Source organism: Clupea harengus, chromosome 14 (genome assembly GCF_900700415.2).
Source record: "Clupea harengus chromosome 14, Ch_v2.0.2, whole genome shotgun sequence".
NCBI lineage: Eukaryota > Metazoa > Chordata > Actinopteri > Clupeiformes > Clupeidae > Clupea > Clupea harengus.
This window is the reverse complement of record NC_045165.1, coordinates 25,184,003-25,202,109: the sequence shown is the minus strand read 5'-3', so window position 1 is coordinate 25,202,109 and position 18,107 is coordinate 25,184,003. Positions and strand designations below refer to the sequence as shown.

At 45.0% G+C, this 18,107-nt stretch overlaps 1 protein-coding gene across 2 annotated transcripts in view; it reads right to left on the bottom strand.

The window, feature by feature from the left end:
* The window catches only part of sash1b (SAM and SH3 domain containing 1b), an 85,124-nt gene extending 70,238 nt beyond the window's left edge, over nt 1–14,886 (bottom strand). Inside the window, exon 1 of one of the 2 annotated variants that reach the window (XM_031580635.1) lies at nt 13,559–14,886. In XM_031580635.1, the coding sequence (XP_031436495.1) occupies nt 13,559–14,053 (495 nt within the window). In that variant the 5' untranslated portion in view covers nt 14,054–14,886. The remainder of the gene's footprint in view (nt 1–13,558) is intronic. The other variant, XM_031580637.1, reaches the window with a different exon arrangement.
* Nucleotides 14,887–18,107: the final 3,221 nt, after the last annotated feature.

Sequence of the window (18,107 nt, the reverse complement as noted above, 5' to 3'; positions counted from 1 at the left end):
TTCGCCCATGTCCGCACCAAAAATTCAGAAATAGATCTGACTTGCATTTTTTTATCATTTTCCGCGAGTTGTGCGTGGCCCTTTTTTACATAGTCTGGTAATACATCTATTAATTGTAATGAAAATTATTTATTTTGCTGTGAATAATGAAGGAAGCAATAAATCTGATTATTTCCCAAACCCTCAAGAGCTGTTGCCATGGAGATTTAACGTTACTTTCTGTTTGAAGATAAGGTAGCAGCTAGTGTTGAAGAATGGGTAACTTGAAATTGGACGACTTTAAATTAATATATGAAATTGAACATCAACACCTATACGGATAAAATAAATAAAGAAGGATAGCAAAACAGATTGATAAGCCTAGAATGAGAACGGCAGAAACACAGGCAGGACGTTAGATGACGAGACAGATCATAGTGACACAGGCTGTTTTTTTCCGTCATATGAAGGCTGAGACATTCATAACATTTTATTCAGTCTTACTGATGGTCCTTTTGTAATGCCAACATGTGCACTTCGTTGTGGATAAGTAAAACCTATTTTGCTACATTTTTGTAGTCCTGGTAATCTTTTGTTTGGCATATTGGTGAGGTTATTAAAAGGACCATTTCTAAATTGTTTTGTTCTTGATGAATTAATGTTTGTTTATTAATCAATTATTTTTCAACAAATAACTCAATTATAATTACAAAGAGGACAATTCGCAACTTTTTATCGCAACTTTCACTTGTTTTCGGCAATTTCATTGCAAAAACACCTAAAAATAAAAACTTTCATCGCAACTTTTTTGAAAAGCTCCTGCGAAATCAGGAATTTTAGACCGCAAATACTTGTATCTCAAAACATTTTCTTCCAGAAGCCCAAAAAGGTACACTGCAGAGACAAAAGCTGCATAAAAATAAAAAGACATGTTCCGATGTTTAGTTCAATGTACAGTTAAAATAATTGTTCAGTTGTTATATTGACTGCTGTCATTAAAAGAAACACATGAACACCATGATTCCTTTAAGCGTTTGTGTCGGTGGCCGCACCGCGCCGCGCCGCGCACCGTGCCCCCCCCCCCCCCCCCCCCCCCCCCCCCCCCCCCCCCACCCCAAAGCTGTAAACCTAGGGGAAACACTGAGTCCCCTTCAGATCCTTGTGCTTACAGACACCCTAACCTCTTGCCTAAAGACTAAAGACACACAGAAAACCTTCAAACTGAACCATGCCTCCCCTATGGACACCTCGCTGCACAAAAACAGTGACATGAAGAATCTTCTGTGGAAATAGGATACCCTCATAGCTCAGAAACACATTGTGGTTTGTGTGTGTGTGTGTGTGTGTGTGAGTTGAGCTTTATTAACCTGCTCTAGTTCTGTTCACACAGGAGGCCTCGCGCTGCTGCATTAAATCTCTTGACTCGTGAGTCACAGAGAGCGTTGAGGGGGTGGGGGAGGAGAGTGACATTTGAAGGGAAAGAGAGGGGGGCTTAAACCCTGCACTGGCTCATAACAAAGACCAAGACAGCTGGCAGCTGTGCGCTCGTGTGTGTGTGTGTGTGTGTACGTTTAGGTGCGTGTGTGTGTATGTTTAGGTGCGTATATGTGTGTGTGTGTACGTTAGGTGCGTATATGTGTGTGTGTGTGTGTATGTTTAGGTGCGTATATGTGTGTGTGTGTGTGTGTGTGTGTATGCGAGCATGTGTGTGTGCATACACGTCTGTGTGTTAGTAGAGGCCTTTTCAACAGCTTAGCAGCTCTTGGGTTTGTGTCTGTCTGTCCAGAGCTGCCGGATGATGGTGCTGCTATATCACAGTGGGCCAAAGGTTAAGTTCTTCCAGACAAAGGAGGGGAGAGAACGAGAGGCTGAGTGAAAGGGGCGAGACGGCAACCGAGGAGAAAAGGAGAGAAAACAGGAGAGAGGAAAGAGAGGGGAAAAAGCAAGAATGAAAATCAGAGAGAATGAGAGCATCTGGAGGAGAGGGAGAGAGAGAAGGAGAAACAGAGGGGAGGAAGGATTATCATTATCATTCTGTGAGAGTGTGTGAGTGTGTGTGTGTATACATTGTGAGCACATGCATTCATGCTTTTTATGTGTGTGGGTGTGTGTGTGTGTGTGTGTGTGTGTGTGTGTGTGCATTCATCCTTTCTCCCTCTCTCTTTCTTTCTCTATCGCTGTGTGAGTGTGTGTGTGTGTGTGTGTGTGTGTGGGGTGGTGAGGGAAGCCTGTCTCATTGTTTCCGCTCTCTGGCAGGGACTTGAGCACCAGGGAGCTCTTCTGACAGGATGTTTCTCATTCACGTCTCTGCTGTGACAAAGACCAGCATTTACATGGAAATTCGTCTGGAAGTCTCCACACACTCACTGGTGGCTTGTCATCTTCGATTAAAAGCTGGATACAATATTGCGTAAAAACACCAATTCAACTGCTGAACATTACCATATCAACCAGGACAGAATGGGCGACGGAGAATTTCAGCACGATGAACCCGTGTACAACAGTACAACAACAGGGCCAAGATGGTTCTGGCTGCAGTTTGGACGGGTAGAGTTCAGTTAGTAGGTCACCTCCTCTGGGAACACAGAGGGTATCAGAGACTCTGACTTCTGAAGATAAGATTCCTTTGGGCTGTGAACCCACTGGCAGTCCCAGTGCGGGATGCTATGCCTGTGTCTGTGTCACTTACAGGCCCAGAGAGGACTAGGAAAATGGCTGGACTACAACTCTAAAAGGGATTACAGGACTTAAATGTAAATATGAAAACGGAAGGATTAGATAATATTACATTTTGAATGAGGCCATAAATATGACAATAGTACTACCATCTACTTAGTAATTCCACAAGAATATAACACCGATCGTACTGTAGAACTAAAAGAGTATTAATGTCACAAAAAAAGCCAGACGCAGTGTTCTGTTTTCCCCTCCAGGAATTAACGCTATGACGTTCCATTTTCACACAGCAATAACATAGCAACAACAATACCTACTGTCATTTGGGCTACGGTCACTGTACTTTAAGTCCTTCCAGGTCAGTGAATGGGCAAAGGGACAACGTTTATATGTGTGTGTGTGTGTGTGTGTGTGTGTGTGTGTGTGTGTGTGTGTGTGTGTGTGTGTAGGTGGTAAGAATAGCCTCTAACATGTAAACACTAATGAGTGGGTTCAGCTAGCTTGCCTTGTTGACAGACTGTCTCTCTAAACTGGGACTGCTACGGAACCATATGACCAGTCGCTTCCTCCTCTGCCCTGAGCATTTGATGTTTGATTCGGAATCAGACAGGGGGGCGCCTTCAAACAAAACGATTAAGCTTGTCATATCATACCGGGACTTAGCAGGGTCCATAGAGACAGACAGTGGTTCCATGCAGTGGGCCTGATAAGTGCTTTAATATGAGAGGCACAGAGCCCCGCATGGCTTAATGCTAAGAGTGTGCCTCTAAGTGACATGGACAACACACGGTCCTCTCAGGCAGACTATTTTAAGAGCGATAATACACATATGAAGAAACACTTAGCCCAGATCCAGTCATGCCGGCAAAATCCAAATGTTCTTCAGTAGAATGCATTAGACCGAGCTGTTAGTACAAAGTTAAGACACAGAGGTGAAACTCATGGCCTTCAAAGGAACGTTTGGGGCGTATCTGTTCAGGCTGAGAGCTCTATGACTGACGAATCTGTCCGCTTACAACCAGAAGCAGCGTACTGTGCTCAGAAAGAGCGCCCAAGCTACAGCATTAGCAGTCATGGATAATAAGTCACTCTGGCAAATATCAGCGGGAGGATTCTGAACAAAGGACTGGAGCATTTTTGTGTAAATGAATCTGAATCTGACCCGTAAAAACACAAACTAAGTAGCAGCAGCTACTCATCTGATATGAATTAGTATCCAATCTTTAGGGATAATCTTTTGGACAAGTGGAAAACAGGGAAAGCGGATGAGCAAGCTTGGGTACATGCATCAGCCTGGACAGAATAAATGAGCACTCAGTGAGTCAAACGACTATAGCCTTATTAGTCTCTCTGACTGCTTCTGCGTGTGTCCAAAGAGGCTGAGTGTGATAAACCAAACAGAGGGACCACCCTGGGTCAGATCGTGCATAAAAGGGGGAGATGTTAGCAGTGTCTGGCTGGGCTAGAGGCTGGTTGGTGGCTGCTGTTTATGACTGATGGTTGTCTGACTGATGGAGGTTGCGACCCTGGGAGGCTCCACTTAGGCAGCGAGCCAGCGAGCCAGCGGAGGTCCAGCGACTGAGCATGATGGAAAGACATGTCAGTGGCAGAGAGGGATAATTAGCAGCTTTTCACACCTTCTGCATCCTGCTCCCTGCACTTCACATCCATCTATTTCTGTCCCTCTCTCTCTCTCTCCTCCCTTCTTCTCTCTTTTCACCCTTTCAATCACTCTGCCCCTCGTGTTCTGTAAGAACCTGAGAATCTTCAGGGATCTGGGGAACACGTTTATAAGACTACCTAGATAGGTACAGTTGAGCAAAAATAACAACAAAAAAAAAACGTAGGCCTAATATTTCGACTTAAATTAATATTTGTCTTCAGAATCGCCTCAGCTGCATTGTCAATATAACCATTTCCACTGTCATGAGGGGATGAATTGCTCTTGAGTGATGATCTCATCACACAAAGGTAACATTTGCCACAAAAATCCAATATACCGGCTCAGAAAAAGGTTATTGGGCATTAATCCTTGAGGTTGTTGGATCGTTAGTAGAATCTCCTTGTGTCAGATAGCTCTTAGCTTTACAGCAGAGAACTCTTTAATTAGTTGGCCATAAAAAAAAATATATATTTTGACAACAAAACAACACAGGGATGGAGTCTAAAACTGAGTGCTGGTCTCTCTGCAGATCCACTACAGCAGCATTAAAAAGAGCATTGGCCCCAACTCAGCATGAATGCTAAGCTAGCCACTCAGGATGTGCCAACAGTCACAACAATGATTTTTCCACTTAGCATAAGACAAAGCAGATAGACGTACTCAAACTCAGAAACATAACACTCCGTTTACATAAACGCTTGGTACAGTAGTCCTTGTGAACCCTTATTTAGCTATGTTCTTGCAAACAGCTTATGACAGCTCCGTGCTCTGTTTTTCTACAGCAGAGCCACCTGTCTAAAATCGTCTCAGAGAAGCTGACCCCTGCCTTCAAATCTGACCTCTGACCCTTGAACTCGTAACCTCCAAACATAAACACCTGAGGCAGCTGCTGCCCTTCTGCTGTGACTGGAGGAAGATAACAACAGTAAGACTCTCTCAGCCTGAGGTCACCAGGACAACTACCCTTCCCGGTAGACTATAAAGGATGCTACCTTCTTCACTGCTGTTTATTTCTTACATTACATTTTTTTTCAGTTTTTATATTAGTACTTGAAACTTTATTATTGTACATTGTACATTTCATAACTCAGTTTCAGTTCAGTATATCACCTGTGTGTCTTGCTCAGAGAAATGGTAAACTGAGTGAGAGCCGTTCCCACTCAGCTGCTGGTTATATTGCAGGACGAGGGTGACGAGAGGGGCCATTTCAAGTGTCTCAAAACAGGCTTTTATTCAGAATGTATCAAATTATATGACTCACTATAATATTTTCATTTTTGAATCCATTAGTTTTGTATTTTGATAACTCCAGTCATGGCTTTTATCAAGGAATCTGGTTATGTCAGAACACAGACGCTGAAAATGTCATGAATAACATGAGGCTTAGTCTGAAAGAATTTATATGTTTTATGTATTTCACGTAAATGTGTTTTTCCCCATGCTACGGTCATCTGTCAAAGGGGCCAAACTGTTCAGTCATCCACCTACAGCCTTAATTGCATTAGTCACTCTCCCTCCCTCTAAACACCACTGCCATTTGTCAAGCCAATAATCCGTGGAGTGCAGCCCTACAGTCCATGCCAACTCATTCCAGCTCACCTTTAAACTCTTATCTCTTCTCAGCTCAACCTGGCCCCACCCAGCCATGCATACAGATTTAAGGCAACCCCAAACCAGCATTGATTGTGCTCCAGAGCGTGGAATCAGACAGACAGGGCAGTAAAATGGCCGGTTCCCCTCCTTTATGCCCCACTGATGGCCAGCCCCAGTCCCAGTGCATTGATTAAACTTCCCCAGCCTGGCAGAGCATGGCGTGGCCTATTAACAACTCATCCAAACCTTCCATCACACCAACAGCGGTCTGGCCAACAGCACGCTAGCCTCCAGGCCCGATGACAGTGCTCTACCTAATGGAAAATTACAGCATTAATTAAAAGCTCATTTCCTCTCTCGGGTTCTGGGGCTACGGTAGGTAAAAAACCCTGCAACTGCAGCAACGGCTTCAGTGGCAGATGACGGCAATAAACTAGGCCTATGGCTGCCACTAACACTACTGCAGCTGAATTCACAAGGTCAAGGTCTCATTGCCAAGGGCCACAGATAGAGGCGTGCAAAAACTTAGTTTTATCGAAAATTCGTTCTGTAATTGCTAATCTAATGGATTTTTCCATGATTATCTAGGTTTATTTTTGCAATGGTTAAACATAGCTAACTGCCATATTAAAGAAAATCCTATTATTACCAGTACACCCCATTAAATGTTGCTCTCTAACTCAACTTGTGCAAACTGTGAGCGCATAGAGGAAAACCAGTTCTTACTGTAATTTCCCGACTAATAAGCGTGGTTTATTCCTATCAATATCGAATCAGAATCGAAACAGATTGAGTTGAATCCTTAGCTTCTGAATTGGAATCTACTCCAATCCGGGCATCTGTGCCTATGCGACTAGCCACAGAATCTCATTACTTCACACAGTTCTCTCCACATCAACCTAGTGAGGTCTTTGTTCTCAGTCACTTAGAGTGAGACAAAAGACAAACTACAGCTCAACTTGAACAGGGACAGGCAAGATTCTCTCCCCCAGCTTCCATGGTGTCTTGCTCCAGTTCAACTCATTAAATGCAAAAGCAGCAGTGTAAGAGGTGGTTGACAGTGACATGCATGACACAACACAGATTTTCTGCTCTTCAACAAAACCAAGAGAGTTCACTTCTAGGCTGCAGGCGGCCTGTGACAGCCTGACCGCAGGTTCTTCCTCCGGGCTCATAAACAACTCTTCCTCCCATACGAGCCCATGGGGAGGCCAGAGGGACGGCGTTTCATTAAGGCCTCGTTCACCAGCTGAGTAAGAGGCCTGTACTCACTCACCCTGGGGGCACAGAAGGAGTCTCTCTCTCTCTCTCTCTCTCTCTCTCTCTCTCTCTCTCTCTCTCTCTCTCTCTCTCTCTCTCTCTCTCTCTCTCTCTCTCTCTCTCTCTCTCTCTCTCTCTCTCTCTCTCTCTCTCTCTCTCTCTCTCTCTCTCTCTCTCTCTCTCTCTCTCTCTCTCTCTCTCTCAAAAAAAAAAGAACTTCCTGCTTCCATTTTACAGCCTCTTTCTCGCTCATTAAAAAGCCCCTGATGGTAGTCGTGTGTGTAAAGTGTTTCCTTGCGAGCGTGTCCCCCAAACACACAAACTTCAGCCCAGGGCTGAGAGGGGCCCAGCTGCCTACAGAGGAGCAGAGGAGTGGAGTACAGTCAGGCGAGATCCTCTCCTCCCTTCTCTACTCCTCAGGGGGGTTCTCCTCACGCACAACTACAGCTCACAGGCTGGAGGTACTGAAATGATGGCAGACAGACCAAAAATTTGGGGCGAGAGAGGTCAGTTGCATTTTACAGCTGAGCCACGACGCTTGTGTGAAATAATACTGATTGGGAGAAGTAATCTCAACTAAGCCCTCTAATCCTGCAGACGGACTGCTCTCTGTCCGTGGCACAGATTCAAAGCCTGATTGTGCGGGCCGCTCCAACCGCACTGACCGCCACATCGACTGTCCACAGAAACCAGTCATCACAGTCCCAACTCAATCCAAAAAAAACACAAAAAAAACACAAACAAGCAGTCACTGGCATCACCATATGGGACGGAGATGACACGTCACACAAATAGCACAGTCGAGCTGCTGTATCATTTAGTGCAGGAAGAGTTTGCGTCTTCACATACACATGCCAAGCGCTGTCAGGGCCCGGAAAAGAACATTCCCTATCTCATTCAGTGACCACACCAGAGTGTTTATGGCCATTTATGGGCTATGCCCTCAGCTCTAAGGTGGCAGGGTGGGACCCTGGAGCTAAGGGCCTCTGCTCACCATATACATTAAAACACCTGTGAATCGCATCCTGATTCAAATTGGATCTCTTATATATTTTGTCCAACAACACCACCACAATCCTTCATTTCTCAGTGACACTGTTTTTCTCAGGCAAATGGCGCCAGCTGATCTGGCGGATCCTCAGGTGTGTGAGATGAGGCAGCAAACACACTCCTGTGGGACAGGACACACGAACAAACAGCCACGCACGCACGCACGCACGCACGCACGCACACACACACACACACACAGGCTGCTGCAGGACCATTACTCACAGACAACCTTGCATTCATTGATTTTTCTGCAGTAATCTGCAGAAGGACAAACAAAACTGAGGGAGACCCAGTTTGATCTGTGTAGCTCCTCCAGGACACAAAGGCACTAATCTCTAATGGTCTAGCAGGTTTGGGTCAAGTCAAGCTTGAGTTGAGTGTGCGTGTGTGTGCGTGTGTGCGTGTGTGCATGTGTGCGTGTGTGCGTGTGTGCGTGTGTGCGTGTGTGCGTGTGTGCGTGTTTGCGTGTTTGCGTGTTTGTGTGTGTGTGTGTGTGTTTGTGTGTGTGTGTGTGTGTGTGCGTGTGTTTGTGTGTGTGCGTGTGTGCGTGTGTGCTTGTTTGTGCGTGTGTTTGTGTGTGTGTGTGTGCGTGTACAGTGGCAGTTTGGCCATGACCATGCACTACAGGGCTGATATGACGGTGTTTAAGGAGTGTGTGTGACACAGCTGTGATGACTGGCCCTCAGGTCAAGTGTTTCCTGTGAACTAAATGAGGTGGACATAACGCAGTGGCCCCCAGGCTTGCTTGCTCCGGATTGCGGTGGTGTTGGCCTGGCCATCTGTGGCCATCTCTCATTCCAAAACACACAGAGATAAACAGTCAAACAGGATGAAGACTGACCATCACTAACTGGAAAAAGCATGTGTGTGTTTGTTTGTGTGTGTGTGTGTGTGTGTGTGTGTGTGTGTGTGTGTGTGTGTGTGTGTGTGTGTGTGTGTGTGCATTTGTTTGGCGGTTTACTTCGTCAGTGTTTGTTGCCGGGGCCTCATAATTATGGGTGCTAACATCTGACCACACCAGTGTTTGCCAAAAGGCAAATGACAAACAAAAACAAAACCGTTTAATCCGTGACTTTTTCAACCAATTTGGTTCGAGTTGTTATTTTCTTTAAATCTCATCTAAGACATCCCACAAAACAAATCTTTTAAGGGCAAAGCCTTGAATCTTATATACCAAATATAACTGAAAAATGCTTCTATGTTACGTTGAGCCTTTCTTATTTTGCAGCTGTAGTGAAAATGTTGATATACAACTTTAGAGAATTACAACCTCCTCCATCACTTTCTAACAGTGTAGCTGCAGTATCTAATGCATACATATTGTATGTGATTGCTCTCACAGATGAGGAATTTAAATCTGTAGTTATGTGACAAGCTTGTCTTCTGATCCCAGATCACAGCGTTGCAGTGGTGCACTCTGGGATGCCGGAACCCTGTGACTGTCATCTCTGTTCAGAAAACACATCCTGCTGGGATGCTGACATCCAACAACGCTCCACACACACACACACACACACACACACACACACACACACACACACACACACACACACACACACACACACACACACACACACACACACACACACACACACACACACACACACACACACACACACACACACACACACACACACACACACACACACACCCCCCCCCCCAGGGCAGAAATACCACAGACTGGCAGAGAAGCACAATCATTCAGCCCATTCCTGACAACACAGGAAGCAAAGACTATAAGGTCAATCCATGTAGCCTCGAGGTCTTAGGGCATATGACAGGGACAACACAGGCAGGTCGCGGTTGAGATTAACATTTCCAAAACTTGTTCCGTGTCAGGCAGAAGCTTAGTAGAGATGAAGGAGTGTGCTCCCAAAACATCATCCTCTGAGGGGAGAGGAACGTGTGTTCTGACATGGCCCTCTTGGCCGGGCCAGAGAGAAGTGTCTATGCTGTGTGTGTGTGTGTGTGTGTGTGTTTATGTGTGTGTGTGTGTGTGTGTGTTGTGTGTGTGTTTGTCAAAGTTGGGATGCAGTAGAAGGTCAGTGGTGAGTCACAAAGTGCTTCCCTGCACTTACCACCCTGAATCTTTTATGAGCTTTATACGGCAAATCTGAGCACAGAGATCCTGCTTTTGTGAGTGTGTGTGTGTGTGTGTGTGTGTGTGTGTGTGTGTGTGTGTGTGTGTGTGTGTGTGTGTGTGTGCCTGTGTTAAAGTGACTGTGTGTGTGATCAGCACACTGAGAAATCTGCTCCTGCTATAAAAGAAAAGGAAATGCAGTCACTGCATCTCCAGGACCTATAAGACTTGCTTCAGCACATTCAGAGAACGGATCATGGAACTGGTAGGGGGATGTTCTAGAATGCTAAAGAGATTTCCATCCCATGTAATCTCTTAAGGAACCGGAGAATTGTTCCTAGAAGAATGACACAGTACTTCACTTCAGACTTGCGTAACAGGATTACAGGAAAGAGTATGGCTATTTCTAAGACAAAGGATGTTATGGTGAACCCATAGCTGTAATATTCACTATGGCTTTCATACTAATACAGACTTAGTTAGTTTAGACTTAGACTTGGTTCATTGTTTAAAGATGGTGCCTCGTAGTGATTCGGCCTAATTCAGCCTAGCCTAGGCTCTGACAGTTCAAACTCAAATCTCCAAATCCCTGATATATAAACAGCCTGTGGCATTGCCAGTGGGAATACCAGCCCAGTATGAAAACTTGAAAACGGCTCACAAAGGTCATTGACTTTGGCTGACATTCTCAGCATGACAGGCTAGACAGACACTTGTCAGTGCTTGTTGGTCAAAGACTGCCTGTCTAACCTGCTCATCCTGCACGTGGGATTTCCCATACTCCCGAAGCTGTCGAGCAGGGCTGACGCGACGGCGCGGCGCTACCAGCCCTCCGAGTCTCCGGCCTGCCTGCCTGCCTGACACTCTGATCAGAACCACTTGTGACCGTGCAGCCCAAGCAGAATAATGAGGCCAGCAGATGAACGGCCCTAATCCCTTTAAAGTGACAAGCAGAGCGAGAGGAGATGGCACGCAGAGGACCCCAGCAATCTGCTGCTCTCCTCGCGCACCCATATGCCATCGTGAGACATTCAGACGGGGGGACCAGACAACACAAGGCTCCGCGGCTGCCACTGCGCTGTCCTCTGACTGGAGGCTACACTCACAGCAGAAGGCCTCAGGGCTGGACAGGCTGACGAGGGAGAGAGAGAGAGAGAGAGAGAGAGAGGCTGGCGTGGAAATTAATCTTATTACATTTGGCCTACAGTAAGGAAGCACATTCATTCTGACCTATTTTAACACATCTTATAAAAAAAAGTTGGTCAGTAACTTCACATCACAAGTTAACAACTATTTGCTTTCATAAACTAAAAGGAAGCCAAATTCTCCGGCTAGAGAAACTGAAAGACAGACAGAGTTACCCAAAGCCACGCTGGCAAGGAGGCTGTAAGCCGCAGAGGGCGAGACCAGCAGGTGCAGGAGAGCATGAAGCATCATCAGCATGTCACCACATGTTGCCACCGATGTGCATGTGAAGGTTTGGGGAGGACACTAGGCACAGTGCAGAGGAGGGGAGGGGGGCAAGGGTGGGTGGGGGTGATGGGGGGGGGGGTGACAGAATCATGACAGCAACAGAGGGGAGGGAGGAACTCCCCCTTCACTCGTTCATTCTTTTTTAATGAGAGTAATCTCAGCCTCCCCTCCTGCTGCTGCTGCCAGACACGGATACAACCCAACAGAGCACAAAGCATCACCTCAAATAAAACGCCTCCATTTACAACGGCTACAGGACCCGGCCAGGCCAGGCCGAGGAAAATGCACTTTTCTCCAGCGCTCCAGTGCCACTGATGGACGTGATGGAGGTGGAAAGAGCATCAGCTGTGGACAAACTTCACCTGCTCTATTTAAAGTTACAGACAACAGAGAATGCATGAACAGTCAGGGAAAGACAACTGGGAAATTAGGCCTGTCCAGGCGTGGCACACTTCTGTAGCCTTTCAGCGGCACCGGTTTCACGTCCCACCAGGAGACATGGCCAGCATGAGCCAGATCTCCACAGTTTAGAGAAGCCCATCTTTAACAATCAATAACATTGATGATGTTGATGATCGATAATATTTGTGAGCACTGATGACAGGATTAACTACACAAACTATGAGAAAAGGGATGAGGGTAATGGCACTGATAATGATGATTATATGTGTGACAGACACCAATGATGCTGTGAGCTTGAAGACCCTCTTGAGATCCCAGGCAAATTGGTACCTTAACAGCACTTGCTACCAGCAGCATCTGACTGCCGCCACTGATCCAACAACCTCTCTGCCAGACTGCACAAGAGCAGAGAGTTCAGCAGATCCCGGCCACAGCTCTCTCTTGCTCACCACCTCCATCAAATAGACTTTCATCCACCCAGCACCTCATCTGCCACGGCCAATTAACTTCAGCACTGCCATCCTATACTATAACTCATTTTTACATTACTTATAAATGATGTATGCTGTGCTTGAGAACAATTATCCGAGGTTTTCCATTCTTATCAAGGTGCTTAATGCAGTTTAGGATGAAGATGCCTCCTCTCTCCCCCACTGAGTCAAACTGGAAACATACAGCGAGACAAATGTTCCATGGCATACCGCTCCAGCCGGGGTTCTGCAGAGCTTTGCCGACTCAGCAACAACGTATTCATTACACTTCTGTTAGCTATGTGTGCTACCCTAAACCTATGGGTTTAACAGGCTGTTATCAGTAAAATGATTGGCAGTTGCACCTGGGCTCCTAAGGACGTTCTTAACTAAACTGTGGCTTTTATTGAGATTACTTTCCTCTTAATAAGTCCATTAAGGTTAATCTGAGAGGTAATGGCCTCCAGCCCAGCCTGTCTGAGGCTATTGATCGGCCTAGAGCTGGAGGTGAGTGGTAGGCCCCCTGGGACCACGGATGAGTAATAGCCTTGATTTAGACTGCAGAATCCCACAGAACATCTCAAGCATCTTATAAACAGTCCCCCACTTCCCCGTAGGTCTCTGGAACATGGGACACATCAAAGAGGGCGTTAATGCCTGTACATTTCATGTTTTGTGTGAATGGCTTAGGCCATAGAACAATGAAATGGATGAATACGCTTACTTAATTTGCTATGTACTCCCCACAAGAGTCCTACTTGAGTTACTGAATAGTGTTTGTAAAAACTGACCAAGGGAATGATTCCTAGCACAACAATTCTGATAGTGCTGATATGAATTCCCTTTCGTGACTTGATTGAACATTTTTTCGGAAATCTGTCCCATTTCTGGTAGAGCAATTACAGTACACACCTCTTTAGAGTAGGGTGGACAGCCGAGGTCGAAGCCATCCTTCAGAAGTTTATCTCTAATCATGATCTTCAGCTTCAGCTTTGGGTAGGTCACTGGTTCTTGACAATGTCCGAGCAATAGATTGTTGTTACCAGGGATGAACCTGGGTTTTAATCCATTGCCTTCCCATGTGGAATCTGTCCATGATTTAGAGTCCTTGTGGTTGCCCTCACCTTTGAGGGATGGGTGAGGGTTTGATATTGTGACCATGGGTTCTAAGGTGAAGTAATGCCCTGGGGCTAATTTCCTGTCTTCCTCTTTCAGTCTCGCTACAGCATTCAGCACCGTATTCCTGTGGTGTGAATGGAACACACCAATAGCGTCCAAGTCAGGTTCCCCAATCTGTTTGCAAACTTCCAGGTCGTCGTAGCCGTTATCCACGAAAGATTCGGCATACTGGCAGAGCTGGAGCGCTTTCAGCCACTCGTAAACGATGCTGGGGCCGTTACTCGTCATGTCTGAGGAGCGGCGGAAAGTCTGTTCGGGTTAAGGTGTGTTTACATTCTCCGGCGCTCAGTAATCGTACATGTCTCAGCATAAAGCAGTCAGTTTGGTTCCTACAGCTCCATCCTTCCCAAACTAGTGCAAAGGGGTGTGCACACGTCCCAGGTGACGTATCAGTAATGTTTCAACAAGAATCTGGTGCCTCTCTGAATCCTGCCAGGTACCGTGTACCATGCATCGCATATAAAGCAGACACGGACGTGCCAGTAGTTGACTTATAAAACATACGTCTACACAACAGTAAGGTCCAGCTCAGCCGAAAACTCATGCCAGTGCTCTCATACAGTCACACAGAAAAGCGGAGACACATTGTTTAATGCCTGGCGTCCGTACGCATGACTTGATTGTGCCTCTGTTGTTCTCGTCAATGAAGCCCATGTAACATTTTCCGTCCGTTGAGCTCGCAAAATAAATCAACTCGTTAATGAAAAGTGGTTTCAACAGCTTCTCTTATGCGAAAATAAGCAAACACAAAAGGTCTACCCACCAATCCTGCAATTTCTCCCTCAGCCCAAGACAAGTCTGGAAACCACGGCGCCGGCGTTGAACGGTGGCATATCTCCGTAGTGAGATGTGACAGGGAGCTTGCCGTTGTTCATTTCTTCTGATAGCCTACTCATTCGCTCATGTGGCATAAGCTCTTGACAGCATTTTCTGCTAAGGCAATGCGAGTCTGCGGACCTGACAGACAGTTTCCTTGCACGGCTACTATCTGCTCACAGGAATAAAAACAAACCACGTCTATAGATATTAACATCAGGTCCATGTGGCCGGAGTCCCGCTCTACTCACCGGAATGAAGTTTCTCCTGTTTCGGCACCATACTAAGCGCGCTTGAGTTTCGCTCAGAGCGTATTCGACACTCTTTAGCGCCCCTCGCAGGAAGAGACAAAGACAGGATTGATTAGATATGAATTCATCAACAAAAACATTATTCTGTACTCCATAGTTAAAGTACAATCATAATAATAGCATAACATATAGCCTAGTTTAAAATTACAACCCTTGTCATATTAAATGTTCTATGAATAATGTCCTCATACAACCTTATACTTTACTGACAAAAACACAGAGCACTTCTGGATGGATTTGAGATTAAGATTTGAGTCAGACATTAATCATTCAGTAAGGGTAAGTAAGGGTAAATGCATGGCTAGTTGAAGGCTTCAGTTTGACAAATAAACATCTAACCCCATCTGTTGGTGGTACCAGTTAAGACATGCAGGGCCAAAAACTGTGCCTACTATACACACACCCATACCTATACTATATCATAAACACAAACAGTTAGAGCCAAGTTGTATAATTTTATAAGTGAACATACATTTAAATAAAATAACTTTAAACTAAGTCACCAATTCCTAATAGGCAACCTTTGTTCAGCTTCACCTTATTCGCACTCAAATGATTCACGTTTTTCTTTCCAGGCAGACATGACAGATACACATTTTTGTTGTTGTTAGAGGAATCTGAGGAGGTAATGAAATATGTGTCTGAAGCGTAGAATTTTCTAATTTTATGGGCTGAAGACTCCCTGCCAATATCAGCTGACCACCTGATGATCCAAATCCAAAGGACTCCTCTCTTGTGCCAAGCCAGCAGATAGCTCCTCGCCTCATGACTACAGAAGCAACAGCCATGCAGTGCTTAAGTTCGGAGACCGATAATCATAGTATCTTAAATCTGCTTCAAAAGACCACTCGCAACTCATGCAAGCAAGGCACAGTTATTATTTTCTCTGCACATAAAAACACGCTCTTTTTAATTTTCTTGAAAATAACAGACCTGAGACATCTAAGTAATGTGTTGGGTAAAACTTCAGATCGTGCCAAACTGAGACTTGTGTGTGTCGTTTTGCTCTTGCTGGTAGGGAACCAAACCCGAAGCTGTTTTAGTGTCATTCTCTGGACAACTCAAGGTCAGGAGAACAACTTTTTTGTGCGATCATGATTTGTGGAAAATGTGTAGATTATTGTCTTGATGTTCCACTCCCATAAGTCTCTTAGGGACCTGTTCATCATCATTCACACAAATACACATTTGGCCTTTGCACACTCTATCTGAACCATTAAGTAACTCTAGAACCTTTATATCCAATAGCTATATACAAGTACACTTAAATGTCTAAAGGAAAATCTTGAAAACTCCATCCAGCAATCTTATACACATACATCACAGCTGAGTTATTTCGCTCTCTCGCTCTCTCTCTCTCTCTCTCTCACTAAATTCAGTCAAACCTCATGTGATCCCCGAGCACCACATTCCTCAGGAGCAGCATGAGGGGCACGTGCACGGCTGGACCAGACACACCACTGAGACAGAGCAGGCCGACCACACCCCGCATTTGAATACATTGGTTTTACGTTTATTTTTTTTTTCCATTGCACAGTAATGACTATCAACAGAGTTTCTACATTGTAGGTGGCAGCAGATTAAGACAAACACCCATGTGAAAGCTTCAGAAAACTGTACAGTAAAGTGGCTACAACCAGAAAAAGAAGAAGAAAAAAAAGATACACAGCAACCCCCCTCCAGTGCACTCTTGGTGTTTTTTTTCTCCTCAGTGGGTGAGGCGTAGGGGAACACTCAGGTCTCAGGCCTGGTACTGAGCTGAGAGTGGGGATCCACTGGAGTGGGCTGATCTCTGTTACACTGAGTAGCAAAAAGCTTGCATGACAACAATGTTTTCTCAACTTAAAAAAAAAAAAAAAAGTTACAGAAAACATAAACAAAGAAAAATCCTACCTTCTGATAAAGTAGACACATTTCACTCAAATAAAAAAAAAAGATACATCAGAAATAAAAATAAAAGTTTACATTGGTAGAGCGCAAAAAAAAAAGCTGACAAAAAAAAATGAACGCAATGCTTTGATGGTGGACGGTAATGAATGCTTCAAGTCTGTAAACACTAAAGAACATGCTTGCTCCACCGAGTCTCACCAGTGGAGCTCCACTCGGACAAATGGTGCCCCCTGTCAGCACAAGCGCACACCACACACACACACACACAACACAGCAGTCCCCTTACCAACGTCTCACCGTCCGATCATCTGATCGTAGGTCCATATCCATCTATTCAGATCTGGATACAGAGCTATATCTAGAGATCTTAACTGATAGCTAGATACACTCTCCACACTCACACTCACATACACACAAATTTGATATTTTGAAAACGCAGTCTTCATTTTTTAAATAATATAATAAAAGTATTATATCTTGAATATCTTGAAATTAAAAGTATATATATATTTTTCAAATATATAAATATATTAGAATATCATTGAGCAGACACTGAAGATGAATCTTAGAGAAACGGAGAGAAAAAGAGCCACTCCCAGATGACCTGCCATCGGCACACCGTACTGTATCCTTCAGCATCATGATTTGGTCCTTCAGAACACACACACACACACACACACACACACACACACACACACACACACACACATCGCCAAAAATAAAACAGAAGGAAAAAAAAAAAAACACTTCGCAAAATTTACAAAAATATGAATCAAAATGACTTCTGACAGAATTATAAATACAACATAAAAACTCATAGTGCAAAACCTCAGATAACCGCTTGCACAGACACGAGGCTTTAAGGAGCGTGCGCTAGCAGTACTAAGAGCTCCAGGCGGGAGGGAGTGACCTCACTGAGTGCTCTATGATGTCATCAGTTCTCTGTAAGGAACCTCTCTGATTGGCTGTCGGAGTCGGCCCTGGCGTGGGGCTGATCTTTGACAGCTGAGGGTGAAAGAATGAGAAACACAGAAAGAGAGAGAGAGAGAAAGAGAGAGAGAGATTGAGAGAGAGAGAGAGAGAGAGAGAGAGAGAGAGGGAGAAAAGGAGAACAAGAGAGATGGCCATCTATGTCACCTTGCTGACATCAGCACTCTCAGATTAGTCTTCAAGTGTCCCGATATTTACAACATTTGGCAGCGATTCATAGAGAAAACACAAACAAACAAACAAACACATAAACATCCAAACAAACATACTGGTAG